We start from the raw sequence: 15798 nt of genomic DNA, 5'->3' as shown, positions 1-15798 counted from the left end.
GAGGGAAACAGAGTAGCACCAGAGACACAAGAAATTTAAGATTTGAGCAGGATCCAGAGGTGCAAAATCTTAATTTCCAAAAAAGTGTCGGACACAGAAGGAGAGGAAATCAGAGCAAGAACAAAGGGACAAAGTGAGATTGCTAAAAAGATAAGAAAAAGGAAAAAACCAATAGGGGGTGAGAATGAGGGTAGGAAAAATATGAGAGCCTGCAGGGTTTCATTTATTAATCAGAAGTGCTGTACTGTATCATACGTGTATGGCATAACTAGTGCTGCAAAGCTATAATTCAGGGTCAATTAGCAGGATTATAAGAGACACCAGTCAATGCAGATACAGGGAAATAAAAGAGAGCAAGAGACGAGAGCAGAAAAGTAGAAGGAGAAGAGCAAGACAATGTGAGTCCTGCTTAAAAAAGGGAGTAATTTGCTTTAAAGCAGAATTTTCATGAAAATAAAGTGATGCAGCTCATAGTTTCATCATATCCTGTCTCATCCCATGTTAGAGCCCGCAGCTATGGTCAATTAGTGGTAATAACTTATTCATACGAAACGGTTCTCTTCGAAGAGCAGGTACTTTACTTAAATTGCAGAGTGATTACAGTTACATCTGCTGGAGTTTTAATTGCAGGGTTGGTGTTTTTATTTGAGCTGACAGATAGAGAGGTATTGTATCATCTCCTCTGCACCCATTATTGTCCCAGTGGTTTTCAGGGATTTGATAGCCTGAATTATTTATACCCATATTAAGTTTAACAAAAAATGTTATGGTAATAAAAACATCTCAGAGTAATCACTAGAGAGCTAAAAGCTGGAACACCAACACCATCATATTGCTTGTCCCAGTCATTTAACTCATCATTACTTAATGGCACTGAGCAACTGTCAAATTGTAAAATTAGAGCTTTCACAGATGGTGGTTAAAAAAAAAAAGAGTTCTCCTGCTGAGTGTGTTTAAACACAGAGATAAACCTGGATCAATGTGCTGATTCTTAGCCTGAGCCTCTAAAACAATGTTTGAGTTCAGCTTCACATTCATTCATTCCTACTGAAAACTGTTTAAACACCAGTCACTAATACATAGCTTCATTTAAAAAAAGAAAAAAAAAAAGCTTGGCACTGCAGTTTAAAGCAAACATTACTCAAACTGGTCTAAATAGCGAATTTGCTGGGGACTATTTTCACCTGTGAATTAATAGTGAGTATTTGCTAGTAGTACTGGTATTTGTGCACTAGTGAGTATTAACAGCTGCAGTGTATGTGGGATTGGCTCAAAACAAACTGCGGTGTCCAGTTATATCAGCAATTGGCTACACAGACGATACTCATTAACAGGATTGGTTCATTGTTGGTTGAGGTCTTTTCAACAGATTTGTTGACAAAGAGAAAACTATTGAATAAAACCACCCTAATCCTTTAATACAACAGCCACATTTTTGGGCAATAAAATAACTTTGTTTACTGTTTTTCAGTTGCTTTGATTTTTGTCCAATTTAATATTTTCCTACTGTTTTCCCCACAGTTCTGTCTTCCCTCTTGTTCTTTCCCTAATAGGCAAAATGTTGTCTGACACTTTTTCAGCGCAAGTATTTCCGTTTTCCCATTGGAAGCGTTAAGGGACCCTTAGGCTCTTGAATGGAGGCTGCTGACAGCCTGTGATGGTCCTTTCATTTATCTCCCTCTTTCCTGGCCTCAATCTCTCTTTCTCTCTTCACTAGCCGTGTTGTTTGAGGGCTGTCTTAAAGGTGAAGGTCAGACAGAGCTTGGAAAATATTGATTTGCACCTGTATGGGTGTAGGTTAGATGATCAGTACCATCCATCCATCTTGCTCGTTTTTCCCTTTTTGTTCTCAAACGTTGACTCCTTATTTGGTCTTTGTTTCTCTTTTCTCTGATTTTGGAGCCAAAATTAACATAATTGATTGACAGCATTAGTGTAGTTGTTTGATATGTGATCATTACATACACCCACACCCTCTCATAATTACAGAGGTGTTGAGTGGCTTACTGTATTTACCCTACATTAACAGGCCAATTCTTCAAGGACATGCAGTTAAACTTTGTTTTTAAAAGAAATAGGCGCAACCTACACTTATTTGGAGTTAACAGTACACCTTTATTTCCACAAATCGATCACAAGAACCAAAGACATTGACATGTAATTAACATCCTTGGCTTTTCTTCATTTTCCTGCTAGGCTACGAGCTTGTCTCAGACTTGACAGGCAGATAAAATGAAATATTGATCAGGATCAATATTGCTATGGGCTGAAGCAAAGTGTGGTCCATCCGGTCAATATGTGAATGAGGCACATGGATGTTTCCTGCTTGGTGACAATTAATGCACAAGGCCACCCTCAACTGGCCTCATCTCATTGGTTGAAAGCATCCATCTCTCCAACCTACCATCAAACACTTTCAGAGTAAATGCTACGATACGTGTGTGATGAAGGATGGACAAAGAGAATAAAACCAAATATATATATTATATTATATAAATGACTAAACATCATTACATTTACTGACAGTATTTTTGCCATAGTTATGGTCCAATATTATAATATTTTATGCCCTATTGAAGATTCTCTGGATTTACTTTAAGTCATATATTGTAGACCTGAGTTGCTCCCTAATGCTGTTTTGCCTTGTTGTGGCATTGAGAGTCTCTATACAACTACATCTCACAAAGTTGGCCTTGCTGCAGGGTTGCAGTCAGAGAGAAAATGCCTCTGAGGGTATTTTCTCTTTGATCATACTATGAACATCTTGTACAAAGTTTGTCAGGCTTGTTCTCCAAAACATTGGGCTTTGGGCTTTAAAAAAACATTACAATTTTACAAATAAAGGGCACAGCGCCGAATCAAGCACATGTATTTTCCTTTTACATTCTACTGATGAAAATTATGTTTGGCCTGTAAACCTGAACTTAAATGTTTTATAAAGATCAAAACCTGTAATCTAATGCTAATTTAACAAGATAAATGTCTCATAAGACAGGTGAAAAGACTCATAACCACCCCACAGAGGAAGCACACAAAAATACTCTCCTTTTGCAGAATTTGTCAAGCTGTGAAAGAATTTGTGTTTTAAATCATGACACTGGAATTAGCTAGTTGGACTGATTAGTGTTTGTCGTCACCTGTTCTGGGACTACCTGACACTTTATGTTGCACTATTGTTCTAATGTTTCTGCTTCTCTGATCATGGCCTGGTGTTGACATCTCAGTTCAATGCAGTGTATTACCTCATGTATGACTCTTTTATTATCTATTAGTGTAAAGAAGTGTTTTTTAGTATCAACCTGGTACATCTGATGCACTAGAAACAAACATTCCAGCTGCTGTTTGGCAGCTAGAAAATGACTCTAAAATCTTGTTGTTTGCTTTGGTTGGCAGTAATGCACAAAAAATAAAACCCTTAAGTCGGGCAAATCTGCACAACCCACTAGGTCAGAATTAGGGATTTAAATTAAAGTCCACCCACAGGAAGATCGTGAGTGTTGCAAGGGCAAAACGCTCACCCATCATGGTAGAGACTCTGGTTTAGCTACAGGCAGAGGTGCCTCCAGCTGGCTTCCAACTAACACAAATGTTGGCTGATGGGAAGTCGGTGACTTTGCCATATGGTAGTAAGGTTGACTGCACCCACAGAATCCACAAGCGTTGCCTTATATCTGACCACGGCTGTGTTTGTGTGCTTTGAGTTTTCCTCTGCAACAAAAATGGCAGGTTTTCTTTTATCCAGAACTCACCTTGGACCACAAGACGTCCCTGAGCAGTCCTGCGGACACGAGTCCCTGGTTTGTTAGCAGCACACACGTAGACCCCCGAGTGCTGCACACCAACATCTGAGATCATCAGGTTCCCTGTGCCGAGTACCTGGATTCCCTCCACACCGATGGGACGCCCATCTACTCAGGGATAAGAGAGAGAAAGAGCAGTTGAGAAGGACAGGAAATAATTCATGTAGGGTAGCAAAAAAGGACCAGGTATGCACAGGCACAGCATGTTAGGTGGGGTACTGCAGCAACGGTAAAAGTGGGCTTGAATCAAGAGCAATCAAGACAAGCATACTGCACATTTACAGCCACAAGATGCTATTTCTGGCCCTCCCAGAGGTCGAGGATGCAGCTTTCACAGTGAAGTATGTGATTCTCAGAATTGAAATGTCTTGTGCAAAAGAGGGAAGGTCACTGAGTTTGTGTTTGCTGTGTGAGTGGCATACATGCTGTAATTAGCTGTCTTCATTGATAGCTTGTAATGGTTGCCATTCTAAAGAGTACATTTCTCTTTAGAAAGAGTCATTGGGTATTCTAATGTCTGACAAAGAATTAATGTTCTTATTGTAGGTGCAGCTTCTCTAATGGATGTTCAGTTAATTAAAGGTTCCACACTTGAGCAGGACCCTTTTTTCTTCATGCGGTAGCCTGACAAAGACTTTCAGTACGTTTGCTTTTCAACCGTTACACAGGAGATGTTCCAGCCGCCACCAAGGGCACCAGAACATCTAACTGCAACTTCTAATCTCCTATCTCCTTACACAATCCATAACTGCCTCTGTACTTACACGATAAGCTCACACTTTACTGTGCTCCCTATCTGTGGTCTAAACCCTAACAATGACTCCAGCCTGCCTCTGATATTAGCTATGGGGCCAAGGGGGTATTTTAATCCCATCTTTGACTTCCATCTGCAGCCTGCAAGCCTGTATGGTCCAGATTTGATGTGCTAAAGGGCCAGTCAGGAAGGCAGGGACTTGGGCACCACATGCAGAGGCAGAAGCTCCAGTTACAGATACAAACCACATGGTCGGCAGTGTATTTTTAGGTTTATATCTTTATTGTAAAAAACTTGGGAAAAGCAAGTTTAAATTATTTGTAATCAAATATTTCTCTGAACAACTTGTACTACTCCTTCTGTCAAAATGGTACAAAACACAGCAATATAAAACAAAGAAATATAGGTGTAAAGGGATAAACAATGAGACAGACAATTAAATCTGTCAAATAAAAATCAAAGAGAATATGAGTGCAAACGAATGTGAAAAGATGGGTTTTGAAATGCCCATTAATTAGATATTCTCAGTGGTCCAACACTGCAAAAAGTAACTATCACACAGCACCTTAAAAAGGCCCTTATCTAAAGACCTAACGTCTCTCACAGCTTTCATGATGGAAGTCAACAATTCAAAAAACAGCCATTAAATCCATTAAAAGCAGTTATAAGAATTTTAGTCAGTCAAAAACGGAACAGGTGCCAATGTGATATCAGCTCTACAGTCTTTGTGAGGAATCTTGCAGCTTCATCTAGAAAGAAAGTGATGTTGTGGTGATAAATTACGAAGAGAACAATGTTTGTAATTAATCTTGACAAACTTGAGCGCCAAATGCTTTCGCTCTGTGTCTGTCATTATGATGTGTTTTATTGCTATTTCTGCATTTTTCCATTATCTCTTTCTAACTCACTGGACTGTGATGCCTTTTGTCTCAACAAAAGCAGTCTTGTTCTTGCCTTTTTCTACTGCATTTCCTTCTCTCTCTTGCCCCCTCCATCCCTTTCTCTCTGTGAAGCACTAATTAACTTAGTGTCAGAGAAGAAAGAGCACAAGCTAGCAGGCTGTGGTGTTGTTCAATGAATAGCATACAAACAAACTCTGGCATTAAGGAGTGACTGATGTGAAACTATCAGATTCATTATGCAGCTTATCCCAGCCTCCATGCTGTAATCTAATACATACAAATCCCATCGTGTTAGCATTTCATTCTAGCGACTTTGTGTAAAGCAATACCCTCAATCTGATTATGCCCAACTTCTTGGGAGGGGCAGCAATTTACATTTCAGACCGCAAATCAGATTGGATAATAGGTAAGGAAAACAGATACCAGATTGAAAAATTGGTCACGACAGACTTTGAGTGATAGTCAAGAAAAAAATGCACATTGAGGGAGGGGAAACTAATCGTATCTGTCTCAGCACCTCCGAGCAATTACTCAGAGACTCTCCGGTGGTTTCGAAGGAGGTTCAACTTCATGAGGAGATGAAACATGCATTTATCAACACAGAGTCGAACATAATGTTTAGCCCTGAGGTCTAATGTTGAATCCCATTGCCTCATGTATACGAATAGATGCTATACTGTATCAAATATATTCTGCGCACACATGTACATAACGCAGTGCAGGATAGATCAAAGCCGTGCTGCAAACAGCATACAAACGCATAAGGACACAAAGCCCATATGACCCACATGAAACTTCCCCTTGCATGAATGCACACTGTGGTTGTACTTCAGCTCAGTGGCACATAATTCCTCAGACACACACACATAGTCATGCATAAAATGAAAGATCCAAACAGCATATACAACATAACATAAATCCTCCTGAAGTCTTTTCTTTGATCTGATCAGGAATTTTTTCTCACCAAGTCTGCTCCAAGACACAATGGGCCGAGGGTATCCGGTAGCAACACACTCCAAGATGGCGGTTTGGTGAACAGTGAGAGTGAGGTTTTCTGGACCGACCAGGATCATAGGCTCTTTGTAAACAGACGACTGGGAGCCTAGGAAAAAAAAAGAAAAGGAAAAGGAAAGAGGGAGGGCATAAGATGGAAATGAACATGATGGATGGCATCCTTTAATTGGATTTCTCTGGAGTGCATTAGCTCGATATGCTGTATCTCCGAGATCAGGCAGAGGGACAATAGCTTTGGAAAATCTTGTGGATTTTCTTGGAAGTTAACAGAGGTGAATGCAGTGGTTGTACTGTATTCAAGCAATGATGAAGATAACAAAAGACCGGTACACGACACAGATTTAAAGCTAAATTAAAGGTTCTGTATACAACATTTGCGACCACTAGATGGGCATGTTAGCCACACCTCCCCCTTAACCAGAAAAAGCTGTTATATCGCTTCGCTCTCCTTGAAGCTACCAGTGCCCAGTGACAGAAACAGTTCACTTCCTTTAAATATAAACATAAAACTCACTAAAAGTGTCTTGGATTGTTTTTCCACTGTTCTACCAACTCTGGTTTGGCTGAAATAAACCCTTAATTGACTGAGATAAATGTGAAAATATTCTGGGGCTTTGCCGGTGGAGCAATGGACGGAGCTGCTCGCCGACAGAGCTGCTGAGCGCTGGGGAGCTCTGGAGAAGTGAGCTGAGGGCAGAGCCAGAGCTTCTGGAGGAATAAATGGATTCTACTCTGAGCCGTTTACCAGCGGGAGGAGAGCTCAGAGTTTGATTCCTAAACTTCTGGGATTAAAAAGTGGCTCTGTCTTCACCCCTGTCTCTCAACCTGTCTGCAACAGCGAGCACCGAGGTGCCTACCTCCACTGCCGGGTGTTATAATGTAATTTGACTGAGAAGAGAGACTGGAGGGAAATAATACAAAGAGCTGGAGTTTCTGGTGAATACTGAATTCAGTCAGAGGCTGAACTGAACACAAACACACAGTAACACACACATTCGGTGCCTGCAGATGATTGCTGTTTTACAGCTTATGGTTTATCTGTTTAGAAACATGGTGAACAGTTTCACAGAGAGGGACTTGCACACACTAACATGCATGCATGGCCGGACCGGCTACCAAAAGAAAGAACAGAGAAGCTCCAATTACAACTTGCACAGAGGGAGTGAGACTTCATTGTCTGTTCAGAAAAATAACTGTTTTCTACTATATTAATGTTAAAAATCTCATGTATAAAACCCTTAATCTACAATGAGGGTATGCATTCTTGCTGCTCAGCATTTATATTTGTGAAATTCATTAAATACAACAACCTGAAACAGTGAGGAGCGCCTCTGCGCTGTGTTTCACTCCTGCACTGTTATGGGCCACACAGCAGAACTTTCCACTGTCCTCTTCACGCACTCCTGTAATCTGCAGAACTCCAGTCGGCAGGAGAGTGTACCTACGAGAGAGAGAATACAAGATGTTAGACAGAAACAGGAAACAAATGCGATGAGAAATGGTAAACGACCTAAAGTACTGCCATCTGTAATAAGCATTAGGCCCTGATGTGGTTGGTCCAACCTTTCGTCCTTGGTGTCCACCGGACGGCTGTCTTTCTCCCAGCTGATGACAGGCTCTGGCAGACCGTGGATCTGGCACTGGAATCTAGCCACACCAGACTCCTCAGCATGGACCGACTCTGGTTGGACATGGAAGTCTGCCATGGCTGTAGAGGGAGGGAAAGGGGGATCAGTTCATAACATCCGAACAGAACAACAGAGCAACAAACCCTACTGCTTACCATACATACATATTTATAGGCCAAGCAAAGTATGGAGAATTCTTCTGACACGTTTACGTTGTCCTTTCTAGTCCCATCAACATTGTGTGTCATGTGCATGCATTCGTTAACAGATATAGCAAAAACTAGGAAACAGTGGTTCACAGGGTGTGAATACTGACTCACTGGCTAGTCTTATAACAGTGCTCGCTGGTCACTTTACCAGTTACAATATTAAATCAATAAATGAGTTTAAACAGACTCTGTGTTTTATTCACGTTACATTTAGTCATGTTCGCTGACTTCCTTCCTCCCTCTCTGCAGTACTGTGTTTAGAGATGACCAAATGAAACACAGCATTACCTTGAGTAAAATTCTGTTTTTCTTTGGGTCTGTGCATTGTTGGAAATGTTTGTGTTAATGTAAGGAAACAAATAAACAAAACGCATAACATAGGTCTGGTTGTTATTCGACATTTTGATGCAGGAATGTTAGATATTGTGTGTTTCAATAATGCCCTTAATAACCTGTACACGTTGAAGGACAGTTTGGTTGTCGCAATCACCAAAAGAGAAAACTACTTCTGCATTCCTTAAAGAAATCTTACAAGTGGATTTTCTTTATTCTCTTCTTTCTACACAAATGTTGTTGTAGACACTTGATTTTTTTGTGCAATATGCATTTAAGAGCATTATTCTTTTAGTAAGAATTTGAAATTAATATCATTTTGATCCAAATGCTCCAAATCCTACATTTATTTCTTAGAAAACGTTCTAAAAACCTTCTCTAAAAACGCCATCATTAGGAAACTTACTCAAGTAATCTGAGCATATCTGCACATTGATGCCTAAGAGAAGACGTGACCCATCTGAGCCACAGTTATTCAGTTGCTGAAGGTGATCTTCACAGACATGAGGCATATGGATTTCCTGCCATATGTAGGGCGGGCACAATTTTTAAAACACATCTAACACATACAAACCACAGATACACACATACACCTTAATACAGCAAAACCAGTATCAATATCCCTACAGAGAGCCTCATCCAGCTGCACTTCACATATCTACTCCCAGCAGAACAAAAGAGGCATCCAAGGTGGAGCCAGCGACAAACCCAATTAGAGAGAGGCCCTCTTCTTCCACAGTTCTCCCACCTTCTTCAACACAAGTGTACTCATTTAAATGTTAACCATAATTAACTTGGACGAAGGAGGACTTATCTGAACACTGTTAGCATAACAAGAGGGACAGCCCCCTTATTATTTCATAACCTCCTGCTCTCCCCAACCTGTGGCCTGCATTAATTCATTACTTACAGGGCGAGCAAGTAGTAAGCAGCACGACTCCGAGCGCTTTATTTATGCCTGAGGCATGATTGGCTGTTGTCTGTTTGTCCTTCGTATTGCTTCTTTTGTTCCTCCTGTTTGTTTCCCTTTTCTGTTTTGCACTGTGGATAGTGACTTCAGCTTGTTTACTTACTTATCTGTTTGTGACTTGTATCTTTTCTACTGATGTGTTGTAAACATTATATTCTGTTATAAATTCTTGCTCATGGAGAGGGATGTAGAGAGAGATACAGAGACAGAGAGACGGAGGGATATGTATATATATATATATATATATATATATATATATATATATATACTTGATATAGAGTGGTAGTACTTTAGACCAATATGGCTGCGTCTGTGGTCTAATGCTGTGATTATTCCATTTCAGAGCTTAATGAGAAGTGTGGCATTCTCCAACACGACTTGACCTTAGATCTCTGGATGGATGTATGGAGCCCTGATGAAAATTTAAAGATGCTAATTCAGTATTCTCCCAGTACTGACATTTAACTCTTCCAAAGCTATGTCTTCTCTGTGAGAAGAGATAGCATGTTCACATTCCATTATTTTTTCTTTAGGTGAAACAAATAGAAGATCTGGTTGTTACTCTGCCTGACAGATTTCTGGGCCTCATACTTTTTATTTTGCCTCTCTACTGTAAGCCTGCACTTAAACAGCTGCACATCTTTCAGGGGTAATTCAGCCTAAGTGCCTATCTCAAGGGCCCAACTGCACTTTTTCCATCTGGGACTCACAACCTTCTGGCCATAAAATGTTTTTGGGCAACCTCACAGCGAAGCATGGGTGGCTTAAAAATCACAGAGAACATCAGTAATATTACATCACCAAACCACTATTGTAGTACATATACAGCTTGTTCTTTAGATAATAACTATTTCTTCTTATGACAGAACATCAAGCTCTAAAACATTCATTTCACTTTATTAAAGTTGTAAAACACTGAAAATCATTGCAAATAGAAGTAGCAAATTACTCAATATTTCAAAAGACAGAAAATTGGCTCATAAGACCATTCTCATGGGTTCTCACTTCTTTTCAAGACTGTTGACAAAAGCAATCAGCTATACTTTCTGTCTTGCCTGCTGTAATACGGAGCCCGTGGCAGAGAACGACAGAGTGTAGCAGTGAATTAATGCCCTGAAGGCACTGTCACTGCTGGTGCAGAAAGGTCAGGAGTAGTGAAACAGCTAGGAATCCTTCAGAGAGAAATACGCAGAAAACAAGGAACTTAGATCGACTAGTGTGATCAAAGAATATGATTACAGGCTCAAATTAAGATATACACATGCACGCACACTGTTTGTACTGTCCGTGTGTGCTGGGAACACTGGGGACATGGAGAAAGAAACAAAATTGCACTTGAATGCTGAAGAACAAAGGAGTTAAAAAGATGGACCAGTGCCCGTAGGAGCTTTCTTGTGCATCTTTGCCAAGTAGTCATGGTGTCCGCTGATCTGGCTGTTGTGTTTGTCCACCGACATTAAACCCCCTAACGGGCCCCACCCTTGGCCCTCATGCATAAAACATGGGTTCTCTCAGAGGCCCACACCCCTGCGACTATCGACACACTCGTACAATCAGACGCCATCAGAAAAGTCACAATAGGGTTACATAGGCAGATAAACACATACAGAAGCAGAGAACCTTGTTAACCATCTGTGCTGGCTGTAAAGGAAAACAGCAGTTTGTAATCTGCATTGTGTGTGTGCCTTTTGTTGTCGAAGAGGTTGCAGAGTCAATCTAAAGTGATGTAGCTCAGCTATAGGGCACACATACAGTACAAACAAATGCAAAGAGCTGCTTCATCAGAAATCCACAACTATATCGATCCCCCTCTGCGCTGAAGGAAAAGACAGACACACATGAGGCAACGAGGTGCTCTCTCTCATCCCAACACCCAGCCCCAACAGACATGTTCCTCAATTGTTTCTTCACCCTTCCTTTGCAAAGTGTTGACAGACACTCACACATGATTAAAGACTGTCCACTACCAGCATGACGTTGCTGGCTTAAATGGAGCAGGTCTAATTACTGCAATAAGGGAGAGAATGGTTGGGGTGCATACTAAAAAGAAATCCATACACAAGTGCACAGGGAGGAGGTTGCTCATTGAACATATGTTTGACGGTTCCTCGGTGACAACCACAAAAGAAGAATGAGTGAGGGAGTAATATGAGGCAAGGTCACAGACAGGAAATGTGAAGCGTGGTGATTTAGACGGGTAGCTGAGCTGTAGATCAGGACTTGTCAAAACTCTGGCCTGCTGTTTGCTTCACAATTTACAACTAAACAGCTCCAAAAACAGTCAGAACCAGGTAGAAATCAACATGCAAAACTGTTTTAAAAGCCAATGCAAAGTCCAAGTGCAGGTGTGCTACCACTGATTATTGGGTTTGATGGCCTGTGACAAGCTAAAAAGGGCAGCCGATGTTGACGAATTTTCCCATCCTTCAATTCCACACTACTGGTCATGTACAAAAGAAATTTGAGATAGCGGATTTTCTGCCTTTTCCGTATGAGCGACTCACATCTATCTAATGAAGAAACGTAGATTAAATGGTGATTATTTGAATGACCCCTGGCTGAATCATTTTTTTTCCTAATGGCTCTAAAGTAATGATCCATTCCTTTATTGCTCAGTTAAACACACACACACACACACACACACACAACAAAGACTAATTAACAAGGTGATTAAAAAACTGTGCTGTTTTCTGTGACAGCTCCGACTGCTGTGACCAAATCAGCCATTTCCATCATGAGACATTTCCATCTTTTTTTACAGACCTGTGGTCATATGTGGATGTTTTTTTTCCTGTGCTAGGGATGATTCATTGATATGACAGAGGTAATGATGCCGGGGACAGACATCCTACAGCACCACTCAGACCTGCAGCTATGGCGTAAAGCTTCAGTGAACCCCCATGTTATAATGTCATCGCCCTCCCTCACAACTCCCCTCGCCTCCAGCCCCCTCCACTGTGCATTTCAACCGTTTCCTCAGCTCTTCATTGCACCCCTCGCCCCACCCCCATGGGTGCTCTCAAGCCTGTGACATCATTAAGCACATGTTGTTCAAGCAGCGGTGATGACTGCCGTACCCACTCCACCCCCACCCCGGTAAACCAGTAAAATAGAGATGAGGAACATAAATAATGGAGATGGTGTACGGTGCTATTCCAGTGTGGAGAGCCCACTCTTCAACAGCCTTTAAATAGGCATCCCTGAAATAGCAGGCGCTGTGCTGGGACCCTAGAGATGGCATTTTAATGCAGATGTGATATTTTATTGGCTCCCTGTTTCACCAGGCCCACCTCCACCCCCACCCTGCACCCAAGCCCGGGCACTCCTGTGATCAATCTGCTGGTTCGTGGTGCATGATGCTTATCACCTATGAAAGGAAGGGTTGCACGTGCGTAGGCTCTACCCTGTCTTCCTGTGACACACACCCATTCTCCTTCTTTAATGCTTGGCACATCAGCACCTTGCTGTGTCAGTACCTGCATGTGCAAAAGCATCAGTTGAGCTGCACATCTGCCACTCGGGTTCAGGTGGCAGATGTGCAGATGCTGAGCAGAGTACAGTAAAGCTCAGGAAACAGATCTGTTGGTCATTTATATGAAACGCTCTCTAGTCAGTGTACCAGTAATATGGCTTATATAGCAGGACCTCACAAGCAAGCTGTCTTGTATTTTATTTAGCTGTTCAGTGTGCCATTTTACTCCTTGTTTTACTTTATGATGATGACATATGATCAGTATCGCTTCTTTACCAACAGGTTAACACACATGTGGTGCTCCAATGGAAACTTTACCTCAATGTGGCATGAATTGTCTATTTTAGTGCAATTAAGTGAGGAATTGTTCTTTAGCCTTTGCTTTTTGTAAGCTTCTCTAAAGGCAAAAACAAAGTATGCCATACAACACAATTAAGAGTCTGCAGCTATGTAGCTATATAGTGGCAGGAAGAACAGCTGAGACTGATGGGGATGTCATTAGTTTTGCAGGTATTAGACAAACTGACATTTTGACTTGATGATGAAATGTCAGTATCAGTATCAAATGTCATGGCAAACCATCCAATAGCTATTAGGATTCATCTCTTGGTCTGTAATTTTAACTTAATCCACTTAACAGTTGTTGAAATACTGTATTTCAGTCTGGACCAAAGAGGTGGACCCACTGACCGACAGACCAACACCGCCATCCCCAGAACCACACCGCTAGGGTGGCTAAAAACTACCTGCACGATCACCTATACAATTTTAAAAATATCAACACTGTACACTGTGACCTTGCTCCAAATGTAGAGAGAGGGTGCTCAGAATATGACAACATAGCATGAGTCACAGATAGCATGAGTCAGTCATTAAATTGCAAGCAAACAATAAGGCATGAGCTTCTTTTGTTGCAACAAATGGCACAGCAGAACACAGCTAAATGTCAACTAAAGAACATATATATTCTGTCCACTTCAATTACACACCTACTTTTTCTTTTCCAAGATTTGCCTACCGATGTTGATTCTCCACCTTTAGATTTCCTATACTCTCAGCTCAACGTGACAGATTTTCTTACATGAGTGAATTTCCCCTCTCGCATCACAAAATAGTTTTGACTGGAATTGAATTTCCTTTTCTGCTTGTGCTGCTGGCTTGTTTGCATTAGGCTTTCCAGTGGTTTGTCCTTTGGCTGTAGTGATCAATACTATGGAGCTTGTGTGCACTAAGTTAAATATAGTAAGATTGATGGCTGCTATTAAGGCTCCCTGTAGAAGGTGGAAATGCTTAACGTTTCTCCTTTGTTTAACCAGGGAAGTTAATGAAACACAACAATATGCAGTGGCCAGAAAAATAGAAACCCCAGCATATTGCAAATGCAATCCAACATATCTGTTCTGCCATAAATACTACCTTTGTTAAGATGAGAAGTCCTTGAACACTGAACTCACTCAGTCTGCTGAAGATGACGGTGAGATGCAGTCGAAAGCTCCAGAACAAGCGAGTAAGATGAAACTGTTTTGCCACTACATTTGTAAAACTAAAACCTTCTGCTAACTTTGCCCCTGGTTCCAGTTTCTTATCGCTGGTTACTCTTCTACAATAACAGAACAAATCTCTTTGGGTTTTATAGGGAAACATTTTAGTACTTTATGGAAGAAAGAATTAATCAAGAAATCAGGATAATAATTGACTAAAAAGATTAATCGAAAATGGAAATAATCATAAACTGCAGCATTATTCTGGATTGTGCAAAAGCAGGAGGGTTCTCAGATATTTTGCTCCTTCAAACAGTAAATATGGTAAAACAGTTTTTATTTTATATTTCTTGCTTCCATCTGGTGAGCATTAATTACATATAGCAGTGTTACATTACATAATGATGCTGCTGCAAACCCTTTGGAGGCTCAATAGCATTATACGGCTGTCTATATTCATTACAGTCGTAGCAAACATTATTATACTGCCTGCCAAGATGGCAAATGCTGAACAAACACTAAAACAGCATAATTAGACAGTGTAAATGATATCAGAGTAAACACAAAGTTGCTCTGCATCAGCTATTAGTAGCAAAGTAATTAAGGTAAGAAGATAAAAGCTTTTTGTTGCACAAAGAGAGTATGAGGGGAAAGGCACATTGCTCACTGTCTAGTTGTTTTTCCCCCGTCCCCCCTAACCTCTCCACCCCAGGGACAAAGCCTGGGCCTCCCCTGGTGCCCTGCTCTGTGCCTGTGCCTCCATCACACCCCTTACTCCTGCACCACCTCAAGCCCCCTCCACCATGCACCACACCCCATCGTCCCTCTGCTCCTCCCACTCCTGCCCTGCCCCAGTAGCCCCAAGTCCCCCGCATTAAGCCTCCTACACTCACTTCAGCATGCGGACCCTAATTAAAGAGAGACCCATTAAAGCACAACAGATGCTGAAAATTAAGGGATTATTTAAATGATTCCCAGTCACAGCTTGGGTAAGATTAGAGACAAGCGAGCGAGAGAAGAGAGAGAGTGGGAGAGCTGGGGGAGGACAACAGAGAAAGGAGGGTTAAAATAACAGACAAGCCACTGCCATGAGAAGCAGCATTTGATTTGAAATGAATTGTCAAGTGTTTCTCCTTGTTAGTGTCAAACTTGCTGATATTGTTTTCTTTTTTAAAAATAAGTGCATGCACAGACTCACAAGCAACAAAGAAGGGATTTGATGTGCTCGAATAAAA

The 15798-nt window shown here is 41.2% G+C and overlaps 1 protein-coding gene across 1 annotated transcript in view; it reads right to left on the bottom strand.

Annotated features, from left to right (window-relative positions):
* igdcc3 (immunoglobulin superfamily, DCC subclass, member 3) overlaps positions 1 to 15798 on the bottom strand; it is a 52778-nt gene that overhangs the window by 13077 nt on the left and 23903 nt on the right. Inside the window, exons 3-6 of the mRNA XM_041942197.1 lie at positions 8034 to 8178; positions 7781 to 7911; positions 6421 to 6558; positions 3750 to 3908 (exon numbers count right to left, since the gene is read on the bottom strand). Coding sequence (XP_041798131.1) covers positions 3750 to 3908; positions 6421 to 6558; positions 7781 to 7911; positions 8034 to 8178 — 573 coding nt within the window. The remainder of the gene's footprint in view (positions 1 to 3749; positions 3909 to 6420; positions 6559 to 7780; positions 7912 to 8033; positions 8179 to 15798) is intronic.

This window comes from Chelmon rostratus, chromosome 1 (genome assembly GCF_017976325.1).
Source record: "Chelmon rostratus isolate fCheRos1 chromosome 1, fCheRos1.pri, whole genome shotgun sequence".
Taxonomy (NCBI): Eukaryota; Metazoa; Chordata; class Actinopteri; order Chaetodontiformes; family Chaetodontidae; genus Chelmon; species Chelmon rostratus.
The sequence above is the reverse complement of the archived record's forward strand: the minus strand, read 5'-3'. Positions and strand labels throughout refer to the sequence as shown.